The following is a 19,161-nucleotide window of genomic DNA, read 5'->3' on the forward strand; positions in this document are numbered from 1 at the left end:
CTAACTTTTGACACAGTTGAGAATTATAAATGGGTGCTAATCTACTTGGTGAACATATGAAAACTAATAAGGAACTATTTACATGGTTCCAAAGTATCTTTGAAACTAATTACAAAGGGTAAAATATGATTTTATAGTGGGGAATCTTGGCAGGCACCACCTAACCCCAGTTATCCAAGCTCACACTGCCAGGGATGGTATGAGTCAGCAGAACACACCTCCTGAGATGTGAAAAGAACTAGGCCTCACTTCTGTCACATTCCCGCCAATAACACAAAACCTGAATTTAATTGTAAGGAAATACCAGACAAGCCCCAATTAAGGGGTATTCTGCAAAATAAGTGATCTACCCTCTTAAAACCCATCTATGTCATGAAATAGAGACAGTTTTAGGAACTGTTTCAAATTCAAAGAGACTAAAGACACGTGGCAATAGAATGTAGTGAAGGGACTTAGATTTTCATTTGCTGTAAAGGACATTATTCGGATAACAGGTGAAATATGAATAACTGTGGAGTAGGTGATAGTATTATGTTAATGGTAATTTCTTAATTTTGATAATTGTGCTGTGGTTAGGTGAAATTATTTTTCAGATATACATGCTGAAGTATTCAGGGACAAAGGGAATCTTGTTCATAATGGCTAAAAAATAAGTATGTGTGTATGCATGTGTATTATTTGTATAAACACACATATATGAAGAATACAGCAAATGTAGTAAAATGTTAACATTTGTGAATCTCGATGTGGGATAGCTGAGAATTCTTTATACTGTTGCAACACTGAAGGTTAAAATTGTGTCAAAAATGTTTTTTAAATAAATGAATGAATGAAAACAGAGGCCAGTGAGAATTTTTCCAGGATTCTTACAATAAATCAGCCAGATCACTGACTACACTGACTATAGTGTAGTGGAGGGTGAGAAAAGTGCTGCATTGGGTCGTGATGAGGTGATGGTCAAACTTCATCACATAGTAACTAATATTCTGCAGCACCTGCCCCCACACCACTGCCATCAGAAGGTCACACTGGTGAAGATCAGCTACAATACAGCACCTGCTGACCACGGCAGGTCTGAGGTTATCTGTGCACATACGGCTTTTGCTTTCAATATTTTTTGACCTGATTCTAGACTTGTAACATGTCACTCTCTTTATGCAAAACAACCAGCTCTGTATTTTGAGGTGAGATTTTCATTGTTGTTGTTTTCTGCCATGCTGCGCTTGGTAATTACCCTCCCCTCCTCTCCTCCTTATGGTCTATATTATAGATTAATGTAGGTTGGATCACCTTTACCCAGAGTATCACTCAGGAATGCAGGCAGGAGAGTAATGATAGTTTTACTATGCCAGACCCTGGGTCGATACATAATTAAATCATCTTTTAATGGAATAGACATAAAAGGCAGATAGATGGAAGCTGCACTTAGTCTTAAAATTAAAGCTCAGAGAGGAAGATCGCTCCAGTCTCCTACAATTTTCTACCCAAGAAGATTCATAGTTTTAACTAATATTATTCTCTTTTCATTAAAACCCTCAGATATTGACCTAGGGTGCTAACATGCTGTGGATAAAAATCAAGATTTGGGGTTTATTATTTCTGTTTTTTCTCCTTGAGTCAGAAACCTCTCTCCCCCTGGAGCTCTCAGATCAGCCCAGGACAATGGCATCACAGAACCTATTTCCTGGAGAGAGGGCCTTATAAAGTCAGCGTGGCTACCAGTCAACCCGATATCATGACCAGGTCTGAGGGCTGTAATTCTCTAGCTGCCATGTATGACTTAGGCCAACAGACTCCTGGCAGGGGAGACTAGGAGATCAGGAGCAGAATAGAGAGAAAAAAAGTGAAGTTGAGCAAAATCTTCTTTTTATCATAATAGATTCCCTGTTTAGTCTTTAAGTGGCTCTAAAACTGCTATGTTCCAAATTCCCTTGGGCAGCTTGTTTCAAATGATGTTTCTGGACACCACGAATGAAGATTCTGATCATTTTTCATTAGGGCCCAGAAACCTGCTCTGTTTACTTGCACTCCCTAGATGCAAGGCAGCACTATTTGAGAAAAGTTGTGTAGTTCTTGAGAAAATATCTAAAGCAACACCTCAGGCAGTGCAGGCTTGGAGGTGTGTCAAGTACCAATAGGGGAAGCTTCTCAAATGGAAATTGGATGCCTGTTAAGTTGAAATGCTCAATATCAAGGCATTGGATGATGCTACTGTGATGGAAAATGCAGCTGCACAGGAACGGCACTAATATTTGAGAAAAGTTGCGTAGTTCTTGAGAAAATATCTAAAGCAACACCTCAGGCAGTGCAGGCTTGGAGGTGTGTCAAGTACCAATAGGGGAAGCTTCTCAAATGGAAATTGGATGCCTGTTAAGTTGAAATGCTCAATATCAAGGCATTGGATGATGCTACTGTGATGGAAAATGCAGCTGCACAGGAACTGGTCCTACATGCCTTTTCTTGAAATAGCGTGTGTATTAATAAGCATGGACGTCAGGTTGGAGGGTTGGTTAGCAGTAACTGGAAATAATGTTAAAGCTCATCAAGCTGTTATATTCCATTACTTGGGGCTGGGAAAGGAGCAGTTAGAACAGTGGATTACAACAAGCAACAAGTGCAATCACCGAGGATAGAAGCATATGGCTCTACTATTAAAGGGTTTAAAGATCTGGGTCACCCACCCGGTATTATCTGAAATAGGATCACAGGAAGGGAAATGGTACCAGGGGAACTGGGGCGGAAGGGAAATTACACACTAGAATAAAGATCTGAATTTGATGAAATCTGAGCAACACCACACTGAGAGATTAAACTGTTTGCATATGTTAAATGGCTTTGGTTTACACACACACACACATAGGGTGTTTACCAATTAATATACTAACGGAATCACAAATCATGTGCAAATCACCAGTTCCTAGATGCAATTTAAGCCTCATCTCTCATGCAGTGTCAGGCTTGCGGTTAGCTTGTTTACTGCAAGTGGAATGATGGCTCCCTGAAAGTGCTTTAAAGTAAAAGCAGTGAGGGGAAGGGGGAGAGTGATCTATGCGGCACGCTGCTACAGCACTTTTTATATCTACTAGGCTGTTCATTCATTTACATGTTGAATGGGGGAAACAGCCTTCTCTAGAGGAAGTCCCATTTCACAGAATCATTTCATTTTAGGCGGGGAAAGGAGCTGGGAGTAATCAGGCCCATAGCATTGTTTAACTGAGGAAACAAAGAACGTGGCGTGATGTGGGGTGGAGTGACAGGGCCAAAGCCACACCTCACTGTTGACAGAGCTGGGACTAAAATCCCCTGTCCTGTTAGTGTTGGTGGCCATTTGTTGGGTGGGGGTAAGGCAGTGGAAAGAACAGAAGTTCCCTGGGACACAGTCTCCAAACCTGGGATTTTGAAGGTAAAACGTTGGCATTTGAGTTGTTAAGGTTGTATTCATAGACACCGGAGGTGTATAGAGTGCTCTGAGTAGTCTGGTATCACTTTCCTATTAATGCCATACCACAGCCTTACTGACTTAAAAACAACACAGATTTATTATTTACAGTTCTGAGGTCAGTACTCTCACTAACCTAACATAAAGGTGTCATCAGGGCTCCAGAGAAGAATCCATTTCTTTGCCTCCTCCATCTTCTAGAGGCCCCCTGCCTTCCTTGGCCAGAGTCCCCTTCTTCTGGGACCAGCAGGATAGCATCTTCACATCTCTGCATCTGACTCTGCTACTCCTGCCTTCCTTGCATAGGCCTATCTGCATAATCTCGAATAATCTTTTACTCTCCAGGTGCTTAACCTTAATCACATCAGTAAAACCTCTTGGCCATGGACTGTAACATATTCACAGGTTCCCAGTATTAGGATGTGATTTCTTTTTGGGCGGGGGCGGGATTGGGTGACATTCTTCTGTCTACCACCAGGCTTGGCAGGACTCATACAATCTTCATGGCTTGTTCACTTTACAGTTAGAACCTGGAGACCCCCTGCTATTGTCTCCTGGTCCAATGTTTTCTCCCAGATGCCATACAACCAGACCAAGGTGTTGGTTGACCTTTGTGTTATCTTAGCTGTTTCAGTTGCCAGCACCCTCATGTAACTTCCAGGGTGAAGCTCCATATCTGCATGCAACTTGGAGTCCTGGGGAGCCATTATGGTTTGTGCCAAAGATGATAACCAAGGGAGTTAGGAGGTTGATCATCCAGGTTTTGGAAGGGCTGTGGGGATCATGTTAGCACAGAGGGTGGCCCCAGGAGTGTCTTCTCGCAGCATTTTTATTAGGCTATAACTAACTGAAGTGGAAAAGATGACATATATTAAATATCTTAATAGGACAGGTTATTTCTCCTTCCAGCATGGGCAATAAAAGAGATGGCACATACAAATAAAAATAATTACAGTCTATGGTGTTCCTTTACAATGTGCAATTACACTCATGAACTGGTGACTCTCGCTGAATTAAGGCGCACCTTCCATTCAGATCTATTAACAACATTCGCACACCGTTGTTAGCTTGTCAATGGCATAGTAATTAAAAACTCCTCTGGACCACGCTGCTCACTTCACTTTGTGAGCTCACAGGGCCTTCAAAGCACTTTGATTAAAATGGCAGCAATGTTTATTTATGTGTGTTTGTCTGTGGCTCCAGGGAGGTAAGGAGGAAGGGATGGTAAAGAAAATGGTATGGGGAATTTCTCCTTCCCCCCCAAAGGCAGATCATAAAATGACAATGTGAGGGTCCCTCCCCTGCTTTTTTATTTCCCCTCTTTTTTCTTCCCCTCCTCACTTTTTGTGGGTAATGATATTATATTCTAACCTAAATGACTTTGTGAAGAAACCATCAGGATTTTTACTGCAGCGAAGAGCACAGTCTTCTAAAGGTACATCAGCCCTTCTAGGCCATTAGGATGCCATTTGATAAATTGCACCTTTTATGACACTGCACTGGTAGCCTGAAAGAATTAATGTGTTTTTGAAATTGCAGCAATTTACTCCCCTCACGCTGGCAGAAAGAGTCCCTTTTTTTGTGACGTAGGAAGCCCCTTTTCTCCTCAGCAGCTCCCTGGGCCTCATATGAAGTTAATTAATGCCAAATTTCCTCCAGAGGATGGGTGTATGCCATCAGTTGGACTCTTCCAAGAAAAATTTGTCAAACTTAAGGCAACAAACTGTATTCAAATTCATGACTGACCTTTGAACAGAAATGATGGCAGGAATGATTTGTTCATGTCCATCCATCGCTCTTTAGCAAAGAAAGCATGGCACAGTGGATAGGGACAAAGCTTGTTCCAGGTGGCCTAAGCCACCTGCTCTCTTGACTGATCATTGATATTCTCAATCACCAGCCCACCTGGTGTCCATTGTTGGACTCATACAATCTACCTCTGTTGTGTAAATCATAGGCCAGAATGTAAAGGGAAATAGAGGGAAATTCAAAGGAACTGATGCAGGGTGTCCTTGGGACCTTCACAAGGCTCTTGATTTTACAGTGAACAGTTAATTTGTGCTATCACTGGATTCATCTGCTATCAGTCAAAAAGGAAAGATCCAAAATTCTTTTGCATCATTGTCACGAGCTAAAACAAATCCCATGGACTTTAGAGAGCTTATCTATGTAATTAAAAATAGAAGCATAGACAAACAGTAATTGCAAAACAGCATTTACATGGCACTTTACAATTTGCACAGGACTTTTCATATATAAAGTCCCTGTATTGTCCTCACCCAAATCCTGGAATGCAGTTAATAATAGACAACATTTGTAGATAATAGAATTGAGGTCCAGAGAAAGAAAATGAGTTGCTCAAAGCCATTTAGGCTGTAAGTGGCAAGGCAGAGTGGAATTCAGGACTTCTGAATCCCTGTGTTCTCATTCTATGATGTCCTCTCATTTCTGATAATCCTTTATTTCCCATGTAATGCCAATGATCGAATCTGCGCTACTTTCCTGACAAGTTATGCATATTATCAGTTCAGTAAGCTCCAGGACAGGCAGATTCTCTCCCAGCTAGGAAGGCACAGGCCACAAAGCAGGCAGATTTCACCCTGCTCGAAGCAGGCAGACACAGCATCTGCCCGATATTGTGACATTTTGCTCTGAGTGGTACTGCTACTACGTGCTGTAGCCAAAATCTTGTCATGGAATTTCCATTCAGCAGTCAACTTTTTACTTGGTTATAAATATTACTTTTGCCTATTATTAATTCTTGAATCAATTTTCTTCCTGTCCCTTTTCTTATATGTCAAAGAGCTGTGTTTATTCCCTGGAAAGAAATCCAGAGTTGCTCCCCGAGCAGCTATTATCACAAACTCTCAGGTGACCTTCAGCTGGCAAATCTCTCTCTACTAATTAATCATCAGCTCCCAAGCCAGAATTCTGGGAATTATCTTCAACTCCTTCATCTCCTTCAACACACACTGCACATGCACACAGATGACCTTGCTGAGTTCCTCCCGAAGTCTCTCCCAAAACTTCCCACTGACGGCAATGTGAGGATTAAAGAATGGATTTAAAATGTTCACAACTAGAGACAAGGATACTTAAAAGTAGAGTGACTAATTTATTATGCAAATTGAGATACTTTTGAGGGTGAAAAGGGGGCATTATTAATAACTGTGCCAGGCAAAATGAGGCATATTTTCACTGTGCTCACAAGGAGGGTGTGGTTATTAATGAGACTTGAACTTGGGTGGTGGCAGTGGAGGTGAAGTAGAAGGTAATATATCTAAAACTAGACACCTGATGCATGAAATTCGTGCAAGGGGCTTGGTCCTCGCAGCCGTGGTGGCTTGCCTGGGCCCTTGCAGCCCTGACTTTGTCCAGAAGGTCGCCTGGAAGGTTGTTTGGCTGACCAGTCTAATTAGCATATTCTGCTTTTATTATTATAGATGTAAATATGACTAGGTCTCTGAATTCTTAAGCCTCACCAATACCTACCCACCAGTTAAGTTTCAATTTCCCCAATTCCACTCTTTCAGGTTCTGTTCTGATTTGCTTAGTTCTAAAATATGTGATAGTATTTATTCATCTGTGCTTTTGCGCCTTCTATTATCTTTGACTGGAATGCCTTTTACTCTCTTCCAATTTTTGAGTCAATTGTCACTTCCTCTCTGAACCTTCCCTGAGTCTTTGGACAGGGTTCATTCTTTGACTACTGGTAAACATTTGTGTATCTTTTCACCTCATGAATCACACTGAAACATCATTATTCACTTGAGGAACTGGGTTTGCTTCTGGGGCTCCATCTGTTACTGTATTTAGTATCTAATTTTCTTAGTAATTGCTAACAATTGTGCTTAGTGGAACCACCCATGGTAGCATTTCATTTTGATTCTATAACTTTCAGTGACATCTAGTTATTAAAATAGTTTGATTTCATTTGTAGGACTCATTTTGTTCATTTTAAAACGTTAATCTTACATCTGATTCAAACTCCATCCCCCAGTACCCATGCACACGGACACACAGTCATGCACATGACCATTAGCATATACATATACAAGGCTCTGGGTTCTTAGTCTGGAGAGGAGGGAGCAGGTTGAGCTTATCCCAGTGGCATGAGCTTATCCCTATAGTATTGTGATAGAAAGGAGAAAGAAGGGAAACAAATATCTCCTTACTTCTTCCTGGGGCAAGACAATGATGACTTTTTTCATGGGTGACAAAAGCTTTTGAAGATAATCCTTAATGGATTCAGTGTAGATGGGTGGTAACTTCAAAAGGCCTAACTGACAGAGGGTGCAGGTGACTAGATTGCAAACAATTGCCCTTAGCATCTGTCATTCCTTGTGGGTGTCAGTTGCATCTGCCAACTGGCGCCCCACTGACAGCATCCCGACCCTGCTCTCTGAACCTCTTTGCCTCATATTGAGGTGGTCCCTGGAAAACCTGTTTTCAATCTCATTTACCCAACTCCTGGCCAGGGTGCTTCTTCTCTACCTCTTGGGAAAATGGGAACCTGGAAATTATGGAAGTGCTCTTTGCCCCTCTCTCCTTGGCTTTAGCAGTATGTCCTTTCTCAAAGCTTTTTCTTTTGCTGTCCTCTGGTAACATGGGACAAATCAACAAACTGATGGACCATGAGAAAATCAGGTATCCATGTCCACTTCCTGCAGATGACACAAAATTTTGAGTAGTTCTCTTGAGGCTGTTTTCTCTGGCTTTGGTCAGGGCAGAGACAGCCATGTTTGATACCTGCACTCCTCCAAAATATGACTCCTCTTTTTCTCTCTTCCAGCCCCATACTTATATCAATAGGGACGGGGGGAGCATGGTGTATGAGTGAATGGGAGAGTGGTGGTGCTCATTCTGATGAAATGATGCTTCTCAACAGGTGCTGCCGGGAGGTAGGACTATTAGCCTTAGCCTTATAGTTGGAAAATACCTGAAATTAGAATGTTGGGGTACTTAGTTTTTTTTTTTAAGGGATCCTCTTTTTTTATTTCTCCCAGAAATAAACAACTTCACCTAAGGGATCCTATTTTTCTTGGTCCACAGAACCAAATACACTTGGCACTTAATAGTCATTGAGCTCATAATATCAATTGTGAAAACTATCCCAGAAGTCCACAAGTTTTTTTGCAGTGAGGTAGTACATTGTTTTTGCCAGAGCTGGAGGATAGCTTGAGACAGAACCTGGTGGGGAACTCCTCAAAGCCAGTGGTCGCCAACTGGTGGTCCGCGGACCACTGGTGGTCCATGAGATCTGAAAGGTTGGCGACCACTGGTTTAAGGAGACCTTTGGATCAGCAGTAGCCAACTGGTGATCTGCGGACCACTGGTCTAAGCTAAAGAATGCTAACAGAGATGAAAATCAACCCAGAAGGTTTGAGCCAGATTTTCTTCCTGTGGCAATATCCTGACCAGTCACCACGTGTGGGGAGTGGCCAAAGACAGATGCTTTTATTCTGAGCTCAAGAGTCAGACCACTGCACTAATTGTGACTTTCTTCCCATAGTGACTTTCTTTTGTCTTTCTAGCCTTGTATTTGGTCTTATCTCATGCTTTGCTATGAAAGCCACTGCACCACCAAGGCACCCTCAAAAAGTGAATTTCATAACACCACCATGTTTGCCTCCCCTGAGAAATACCCATTTGATAGCAAAAAAAAAAAAAGCAAAACCAAACAAAAACAGAAGAAAAAAGTTAGTTGAAATATTCATCTGGGATGAGCCCAAATTCTAAAATATGTGCATTTTTTTAAATTCTTCAGTAAGGTTATTTACATTTCCAATTTTAGTCTAAGCATTTGGTCAGGAATATCCACATGACAGTGTAATTGAAAAAAGAAATGAATGTTTGCCTTTGGTTTCATTTTATTGCTTCTCAGAAGAAAGCTCCATATAATAATTTTCTGGTCCAGTTTTCCACTCTGCAACCGTGGAGTGGGGAGGGGTGCACAAGAGAGCTGGGAAGACTGTGCTACATCTATACCATTTTCTTTTTATATTTTTATTGATTTCAGAGACAAAGGGAGAGGGAGGGGGAGAGAAAAAAAATCAATGATGAGAGACAATCATTGATTGGCTGCCTGCTATGTGTCCCACACTAGGGATTGAGCCTGCAACCCAGGCATATGCCCTGACTGGAATCAAATTGTGACCTTCTGGTTCATAGGTCAATGCTCAACCAGTGAGCCACATCGGTTGGCCGGGCACATTTTCTTATTAGAATGTATGTGGGAGAATTTCTGAAGCGAGACAAATGATTTTTTTTTTTGATCATCTTGTTTAAACACTTATATTTTATTTAAAAAATCAAAACATGGTTTAGAGAGGATGAAAAATTATTCCCCCCTAACAGCTCCTAAAAAAAAGGTAAAGTTAAAATAAAAGGACCCAATTGCTTTCAGATGAAAGTTTGGGAATGGAGACAGGCCTATGAGAATGATGACTGCCCTGCCAGTTCTTGCCCTCTAAAGGGACCTACAGTGGAGGAGCCATGCTTGGCCATGAGCTAGCTGCTTAAGTACTCTGATCCAGTAGGATACCAAGGGCTTATCACCATAATACTTGGCAGCCCCAGTGTCATGCCATTGAGTTTCTGTGAGGCTACTCTATATCCTGCTTGTGTGAGGTCACTAAGTGTCCTCTATTTTGTGAATGGGCACTGCATGCAACCTAACTCTACCTGGAGTAGAGTTGGAAGAAAGCTGCATAAGGCAATGTTCTGACATCAGAGTGACTTCCAAGCAGGGAATAGTGCCTGGATTTAGCCACTCTTAAAGACTGTCCCCCACCTTAGACTCTATAGGTACTAGAAAATGTATCCTGAAGCTGGAAATAATTGAGGGATAGCCCTTATACCTTTCTTTATTTGGCTCATTTCTACTGATCTTTTAGATTCAGCACAGTGACAGACAACTCCTGGGAGCCACCCTCCCTACCATCCCCTCTGAAGTCTATCCTAGAATAGACTCAGAGGTCTTTCTCTATTTTTCCATTGTTTTCTGTGAAATTCTCTATTGCAGTGTAAGTCTACACTGAATTGCAAAGCTATTGTCTTCCCAAACCCAGGTCCCTCTCAGTCCGTTTCATAATGTATTTCTATTATTAAGCATAAGCACTGTCCCTCATCAGGCATGTCTTACTGGACTCAAGAATAATATGCCTAATTAAACCTAAATTGGGGAGTGTGAGATAGTCTAACACTACATTGTGAGACAGAAAATCTTGCTTTGGTGCTCAGTCTTGCTACAACCTAAGGCAAACCTAACCTTTCTTGGTGTTAATTTTCAAATCTACAAAAATTAGGATAATTATGTTATTTACCATATAAAATTGATGCAAAAGTTAAAGGATATACTGTAGGTAGAATGCTTAATCAAATATAAATATATCTATTAGGTTTTCCTTTACTTATCATCTGAGATTGTTGCATCACTTTATTTCCTGCAACCCCACAGTTTCTCTATAAGGTAGGTAGTATTGTTTTTCACATAAGGACACTCACAATGAGCTTCATTATCTTACGTATGGTCACACAGATAACAGCAGGGAAGCTTAGATCTGAACCCAGGGCCTCTGATGCCGGAGCTCACACTCTTAATCACTGAGCTCAAATGTTCCCTAACAAGTCTGCTAAGATTCAGCCCTGGAGTGAGACCTGCTTCTAGTCTTTCTTCTCTCAGGTCTATAATGTAACAACAGCAATTTGCCCCATGTCCTTCTAAGAAAAGTTCAACTTGTTCCTGCCTTGCCTAGTTTTCAGTGCTCTTACAGAGCTGTTCCAGGGGATGCCTCCTTACAGGGGCCAGGAGGAGTGGGGATGCAGCATCAGAGAGCTGTCTCCTTCAAGTCCCCAGCATCAAAGAGAGGTGGCATCCTTTAGTCCATGAGCTCTGGCATTGGAGCCAGATATTCTGAAGGCAAATATCTGCTCAGCCAGTAAGTAACATGCCTTGGAAAGCAGCTTTGCTTCTTGAAACCTTTTTTTAGATTTTTTCCCCCACATCTCTAAAATTGGTATAAAATCCTCTTCTTTCGAACATTACTGTGGAGATTAAATGAGTCAGAGGTATGTAAGAGTACTTTGAAAAATTACACTAAAATAAAGGCAAGTAATTATTACCTTTAAAAGGATGCAAATTCCCCTTCCAGCAAAACATATAATATGTGTATATATACAAAAAATGAACAGACATCATTTCCTAAGCATTTTAACCAACCTGAAGGTCCAGATTGCTAAAAAAGGTTGGAAAAGATTCATTAAGATGTTTGGTCAAGATGGTTGGTTTGGTCAAGTCTGAAAGTGTAGACAGAGCAGGGACGTTGAGGAAGGAAAGTGACATCGTTAATGAAAAACACAGTGTCCTCTCTAGGCCCTCCCAAGAAAGACAGGGTACATTCTGTCCTGACGACCTCACTTAAAACTTACCAACATATCGAAATATAACCAACCATCTGAGACTATTCGAACATGAGGGGTTATTTTGAGTCTGTGATTCATCCCACACAGTCATATCCCTGGGAACCCGGTTCAGAATTTGGATCAATGAGATCAGTTACAGTTCCACTAAACCACCTCCCTGCTACACCAGGACTTAGTGCAGGAAGGAGCCACAGGAGTGTAACATCAAGAGGAAAATGGAACAAACTTTAACTTAAATACAGCACCAAGGTGTTGTTCTGTGATGGCTCCAGAGGCAAAGATGAAGGAAACAGCAGCCCCCCTGGATCTCCACGGCACTGAGAAGATGGGCCTTGCTCTAAGCACACGTTCAGAATGACGGAGGGCGACATAAAGTGAAAATGGGTTTTCAAATGATATTAAAAAGAAAAGGTGACACTAAATGGCCCTCTCCTGATTAATCACAGGATTAAAAGCTGGAGAACTCAGATTCAAACAGCCTCCTGGAAGGATGGCAAAGAAAATTCATCCTAAGCTTTAAAAAAACAAAAAAAGTAACAGAAAGGCATTTGCTATTTGTAGTGTTTTTGTAAGTAGGTTGGAGCTCCTCAAAAGGGAGTGAAGATTGCCAAGGAAGCTAACGGGCAGTAGCCCAGACACTGGTCATTCCCTTAAAGGTGAACATCTGGAAGATTTCAGCAACATGAAAAAGAATGTGTGCTTCCTGCAATTGTAATTTATCCTCCGCTTAATAGATGGGAAAATGCACACATTTAAAAGATCTGAAGTCAAGTAAACTCTTTCTGTCCACCTTCCTAGGCAGTAGTAATGAACTCAACACCTTAAATACAGATGGGTAAACCAGAGTGGTTAACATGGAACTTGCTAAGCTAGTAGTGGTCTAGGGAGTGACCATACTAGGCTAAACCTGTCTTTCAAGGTGTGTGGTCTCTGGTGAGTTTTTAAGTATTTATCCTTCTTACTTTATGATTACAGGATGCCCTAATCGATATTGCCCACATTTTTGAGCCATTGTATTTAAGTTTTTGTACGTTTGATGTTTGATGCCTTTTGGCACATTCTAGTCTGACCTCCTAGGAGGAAACTTCTAGTAAGAGATACGGATGGGATGGAAGTGAGCTATAAATTAGTTGCCTTTGAAAATGTGAACTATGCTTAATGATGGGGATATGGTCTGAGAAATGTATCGCTATGCGATTTCATGGTTGTAAGAACATCATTGAGTGCATTTACACAATAAGGTACCCTTATATGACTGGCCACAGATATGTTTGTTACATCAGCATCACCACAAATGCATGAGTGAAGCACTGTGCTATGACATATCATTAGGTGACAGGAATGTTCAGCTCCATTGCAATCTTAGGGGACTACTGTTATATATGTGGTCCGGCGTTTATGGGAATGTCGTTAAGCGGTGCAGGACTGTACTTGATTTTTGCAGGATGATATGTTTACTTACAAGCATATGTGTAATTGACCATGATCTCAATGGTAAACAGATACGACTTCTTATATAAATCAACCAAAGGGAAAAAATAAGAGGTTATTCTTAGCTAGAGAACTACATTTTGGGGTTTGGAAGAAACTCCTCAACCCCTCTGCTCCTTAGTTTCCCCTAAGTAGGTGGAGATATTTAGACACTAGCATGTTTTCAAGTGCAAAGGTAAAGGATCCAGCTTTACAGGACTGAGGAACTAACAGGAAATCCCAACAGAATAGAGTTTACATGCAAATCCTCTAAGAGCCTCACCCACAGCCAACTAGCAGAGCCTTTTTGTTTCCATTCCTCTAGAACCCTGTAGAGCAGTGGTTCTAAACCTTCCTAATGCCATGACCCTTTAATACAGTTCCTCATGTTGTGGTGACCCCCAACCATAAAATTATTTTCGTTGCTACTTCATAACTGTAATTTTGCAACTGTTATGAATCGTAATCTAAATATCTGATATGCAGGATATATTTTCATTTTTACAAATTGAACATAAGTAAAGCATAGTGATTAATCACAAAAGCAATATGTAATTATATATGTGTTTTCCGATGGTCTTAGGCGACCCCCGTGAAAGGGTCGTTCGACCCCCAAAGGGGTCGCGACCCACAGGTTGAGAACTGCTGCTGTAGAGCATTATGTTAAAACCACTGAGCACCAGCAAATCCTTTTATGGAGATAGCTATCAAAATCTGTTCAACCATCTGTCTCTCTGGCTGTTTTTCCTTTCAGTATTTTTCCTTCATGTGTTCTTTGCTAACAACAAAAAATCTATTCTAAAATAACCAAGATGTTAAGGCTGAAAATGCCAGAGGTATATATCCAGTTTATAAGAGAAATTGCTTTCTAAAGAGGAGGTCGCTTTATCTTGTGTGGTGGAAGGCAACATTTCCGCAAATATTATAGCTGTGCTAAGAAAATAACCAACTCCTTTCATTAAAAGAATATGACAAGATTTGTATTTGTTCATGTAATTGAACAAATTCTGCTGAAATTTGTCAGATCTGAAAGCTGTTGAAGCGTAAACCATATTTTTACATGAGGACAATTTCCTAAGAACTTGTCTTTCTTGCTTATTGCAGGTCTTCTGCTGACCTTGAAAGGTCACAGGTCAATCATTCCCTGCATTTGCATAAACCCCAGCACCAACAGTGCCTCCAGGGTTGATTTTTGTTTTTCTTTTAAGAAGAAGACTGAGAGAGGCAGTCTATGTTTGTGGAGAAGCCCTGCTTAGGACTTACCTACCAATTCACTGTTTCACATTTAGTGTCTGCTGTCTAGACGTCAGAGACTTAGATTAGTTACCCACAAATGTGAGGCTGCCTGTGCCTTAATTCTAGCCAATAGTTTTGCAGCTGGTTTTTCTTCTGTAAAGTCAGTAGCTCATTATATACCTACACACCTCCATGTCACAGATCCTACAAACTTCAGATTTTTCTGCAGAAGCTCTATTCCATATTCAAGATGTCACTGATACATCATTTCTTTCTGTCTCTCACCTGGGTTCACCTTGGTTGATGGACATATAAATCTCCCAAGAATTCTCCTCTGGGATGGCGCCATGTGGTATGAGTAAACTCACGCCTAAAACAGAAAACAAAACAAAAGGTTATTCGTAGCTTTTCCATTTATTGGGCACCTTGCAGATGCTCACAAAAGGACCTTCTCAGAGCAGTCTGTGAAACCCTGATCCTTGCAAAGCTCATGAAGTCCAAGATAATAATGGAGAACCCATTATTTACTAACAGTGACATAAAGAAAAACATATTATTCAAGTGTGTATTCAAATTAGGTTTTATTTAAAGTTCTCCTACCATTTTTAAATTCTCTTAAAAATTAGATGTCCTGGACTAGCAAACATATCTGAGAATATAAAACTTTATCAATTACCAGTTAATCTATTCTGAAATTAAAAAAAAATGTGCTTCTCTATCTTGTTTCCACCCACTCATTTCCTGAAAGGGCATCTTGCAATGCTGGCTGGGCCATGTAACATTTTGCTAGAGCCTGGTATAAAATAGTCCTCTAAACTGTGCATCCTGAAGTAAGTTTAGGGAAGAGATTAGAGGAGTACTGTGTGTGTGTGTTTTTTGGCGTTTTTTTTTGTCCAGAAAACTGGAGAAAGAAGAAGCTCAGATGAGCTTAGGAACCTTATAAATTGTTACATGGAACCTTATAGGTTGTTGCATAGCCACTATTTGGTCCTATATCTGCAGACAGAAGCTAGGAAAGGTGACTGACCCATATTCATGTCAGCATCAAATTGAAAAATACTCAGTAGCCTTGCTTCAGTAAAATCATGCAATGCAGGCAGGGAAGGCTACAGGAGGGCACATGACGTGGAATTTGAAATGTCTCCTCTCTCTCTTGAATGCTGCAAAATAAATATTTCACTTTGGCCAAGAGAGAACAGTCTAGAGAGGGCAGAGATTCTCTCTAATGTAGCTTTTTGTTTGTAAAAAGAAATAGAAACACAATAAGATCTTTATAAAATAAAATCTTAAGGCATCCTCTTATTCTTTGAATAATGCAGCTCTCACCTTTCTTCCTTTCATTTGAGCTAATGTAATCACACAGAAAGCTTTCTGCTTGCTGATGATAATTTAAATCTAGAGATGGCAGGCTTTAGTGACATCCTTCTCTGGGCCTGTTAGCTGCTACAGAATCAAGGAATGCATGACTCATTGCAAAGCAAGTTATTTGTGATTCGCATTTATGAGCATTATTCAGTGACACGCTAGTTATCATCAGTAACATCCCCCCGCCCTAAGAATGAGGCACAGTTAAATCTTGCTTATAGCTTTTCAGCAAGGGTATCCATTTATATTCTCGACCTTAATGCCAATCGTAGGAGGACTGTCATGGTTATATTTGGGCGGCTCTGATCAGGCTCCTCCTTTCACTGCCCATTTTTCCTTAAATGTAGTTGCCAAATGAAGTGGCCCCCATTACTCCTTCCCTGCATTGAATAGAAACTGTAATCCACAGGGTGTTCAGTGTATGTGGGTGTCAACCTGAATACATACCCTAGACATTGTGTGTTCTCTCTCTCTGTTGCCCCTCATTCAGACCATCTAGGCCAGTTGGTTCTCAACCTTGGCTGCACATTAGAATCACCTGGGAATCTTTTTAAAATCCTGATTTATGAGCCTCACCCTCCGGAAATTCTGTTTCTTTGTTATGGGGTGGGGCCACATTAGTAACAAACAGAATTTCTGGAGGGTGAGACCCAGAAATCAGGATTTTAAAAAGATTCCCAGGTGATTCTAATGTGCAGCCAAGGTTGAGAACCACTGATCTAGGCCATTATGCCAAGAAACATGAAGTCACTGTTGTTCAGCTGTAGAAGCACAGGAGGTTATGATCAAGCATTAATGTCACCTTAGGCAATTAACCCAAAAGAACAACTTTGTATCGCACATTTCCCTTTTCTATGTTTCCTTTAGTGAGGTATAATTCACATGCAATAAAATGCATGTTGGAAGTGTACACGTTCATGAGTTTTGACAAATTCATACTCTCCTGTAACCATCATCATAGTCAAGATATAGAGCATTTTCGTTGCCACAAAATTTCCCTTGTGCCCTTTAGAAGTCAATTCTTTTTTTAAAAATATATATATATATATATATTATTGATTTTTTACAGAGAGGAAGGGAGAGGGACAGAAAGCCAGAAACATTGATGAGAGAGAAACATCGATCAGCTGCCTCCTGCACACCCCCCACTGGGGATGTGCCCGCATCCAAGGTACATGCCCTTGACCGGAATCGAACCTGGGACCCATGAGTCCATAGGCCGATGCTCTATCCACTGAGCCAAACCAGTCAGGGCTAGAAGTCAATTCTTGATGTCAAGCCCAAGTGATCACTTATTTGCTTTCTGGCATGTTGATTAGTTTGCTTATTCTAAACATTTAAATACATGAAATCATACAGTATGTAAAAAACAACAACAACAAACAATAATGACTTATTACATCAATAGCTCAGAGTACAATGCTTGGCACACAGTAGGCCCTCAAAAGATAAATCATAAATATATTAATGAATAAATAAAATTCAAAATTCTGATTAAAAAAAAAAGTAGACCAGGCGTTGAGATATGCTATGTTCGTATGTCATGAGGGCCCAGCAGTCAACTCAGATTGAAACAGAATAAATATGTGTGTGGACTTAGGAGAAAGGGCTGTTTGTAGAGCAGATCCCATCTCATTTCTTTCAAGTCAGCTTAATTCCCTGAGTTTAGATAAAAACATTGCTCATAATACTTCTAAATTCAACCTGAATCTATAGGATCATTGGAGCTTTACACTATTTCATCTTTTCTTCAATCAGCAAGCGAATGATTATCCTTCAAACATACTTCCCTCCTTCCAGGCAAACATGCAAATTCTACATGGAGATGGAAGATAGTCACACAGAGACAAGGTTCTGGCAGGGTGATCATGCTGGTTGCATGTTATGTTGTATGAAGGAGGAAAGGCGCTGTGGGACATTTTTATACCTGCGTCTCCCTAGAGGAGTAGCCATTTTTAATATGTCATTCACCAGTTATCTCTGATTAAGGAAAAATATACTCTTCCCCAAACTCCACCTGCTACCCTGACAGCCTTTTATTTGATATGACAACAGAACCACCTGTCTGAGTTTCTGGTTTCATATTTTGCATAATGAATGATTTTTTTTACAGTGTGGGGACCACCCCAACCTTTTTGAGATATCATTGCCAGACACCAGACAACAATTTGGGATGGGCAGGATTAGAGCAATTTAATTTCTGTGCCTTGCTTCCTTACACATTAGCTTTTGAGGCATATTCTGAATTTATGTTCTGCAAATAACAGAGCATATGTTTCACTTCCCCACACGTATTTTTCCTCAAATTTATTCCCAGTGAACAGTTGGGAATCTTGTGTGGGGCTTCTTGTTAGGAACTTTAAAAATGCCCGTTTACAGAGGAAGTGTTTGGGAATCAGAGAAAATGCTATCAAAAGTTTTAGCTTTCTTCTTCTTCTTCTTCTTTTTTTTTGGGTTGGGGGGGTTGTTTTCAGGTTCCTCATCTTTTATTTTTTTTCCATCACCATTTATCCCCTCTATAAAACTTTTAGTTTCCAGCAGCAGTACTTAAATACGAAGGGAAGAAAAAGAAAAATCTGTTTCATCATGATTTCATCTTTTTTCTTTGAGGAACATTAAACAAACAGCCAGTGAATGGGTTGATTTTGACACTCCCTCCACATGTGTGTAAACACACATACTAATAAATGAGGATGGGAAGAGAAAGGAGGGTTGTGGGCCAATTTATTCAACTAATAACTATTGAGAGCCTACTAGAATGGGTTAGAATGCGGAGATACGATTAATGCACCATAATTCAATGTACAACTTCTATGTTTCTGATTAATATATCCTACTATCTTTGAAAGGACAGGGTTTGCATCTTTTAGTTTTCTTTCTCCAGAACCCACACATCCAGTTCTTAAGATTCTTACAAGAGGGGCACTTGGTAAGTAGGGCTGACTCATTCCCCATTGATCTATCTGCCATTATAACCAGAGACATGCATACATATTTAAACTTTGTCCTTCCTACGTCCTGAAACACTGACCAAGAAAAATGTAGAGTTTTGGAAGTTTAGAAAACAAAATCATTATTAGAGCTGTATAAGAGGGCTATTTGCCTGAAATGAAGTTTTTAAGAAAGCAATTGATATAGTAGAATAAGACTGTTCATCAACTTGAAACAAAATGCGGTCTCAAGTCACTAAGCTAGCAGAGGGTCCGTCAGCGGGAATGGCTGCAGCA

At 40.5% G+C, this 19,161-nt stretch overlaps 1 protein-coding gene across 1 annotated transcript in view; it reads right to left on the bottom strand.

Moving 5' to 3' along the window:
• Positions 1-19,161, bottom strand: part of UNC5D (unc-5 netrin receptor D) — a 228,518-nt gene that overhangs the window by 44,972 nt on the left and 164,385 nt on the right. The window contains exon 12 of the mRNA XM_015565272.1: positions 14,855-14,939. Within this exon, the coding sequence (XP_015420758.1) occupies positions 14,855-14,939 (85 nt within the window). The remainder of the gene's footprint in view (positions 1-14,854; positions 14,940-19,161) is intronic.

Source organism: Myotis davidii, unplaced genomic scaffold (genome assembly GCF_000327345.1).
Source record: "Myotis davidii unplaced genomic scaffold, ASM32734v1 scaffold93, whole genome shotgun sequence".
NCBI classification, from domain to species: Eukaryota; Metazoa; Chordata; class Mammalia; order Chiroptera; family Vespertilionidae; genus Myotis; species Myotis davidii.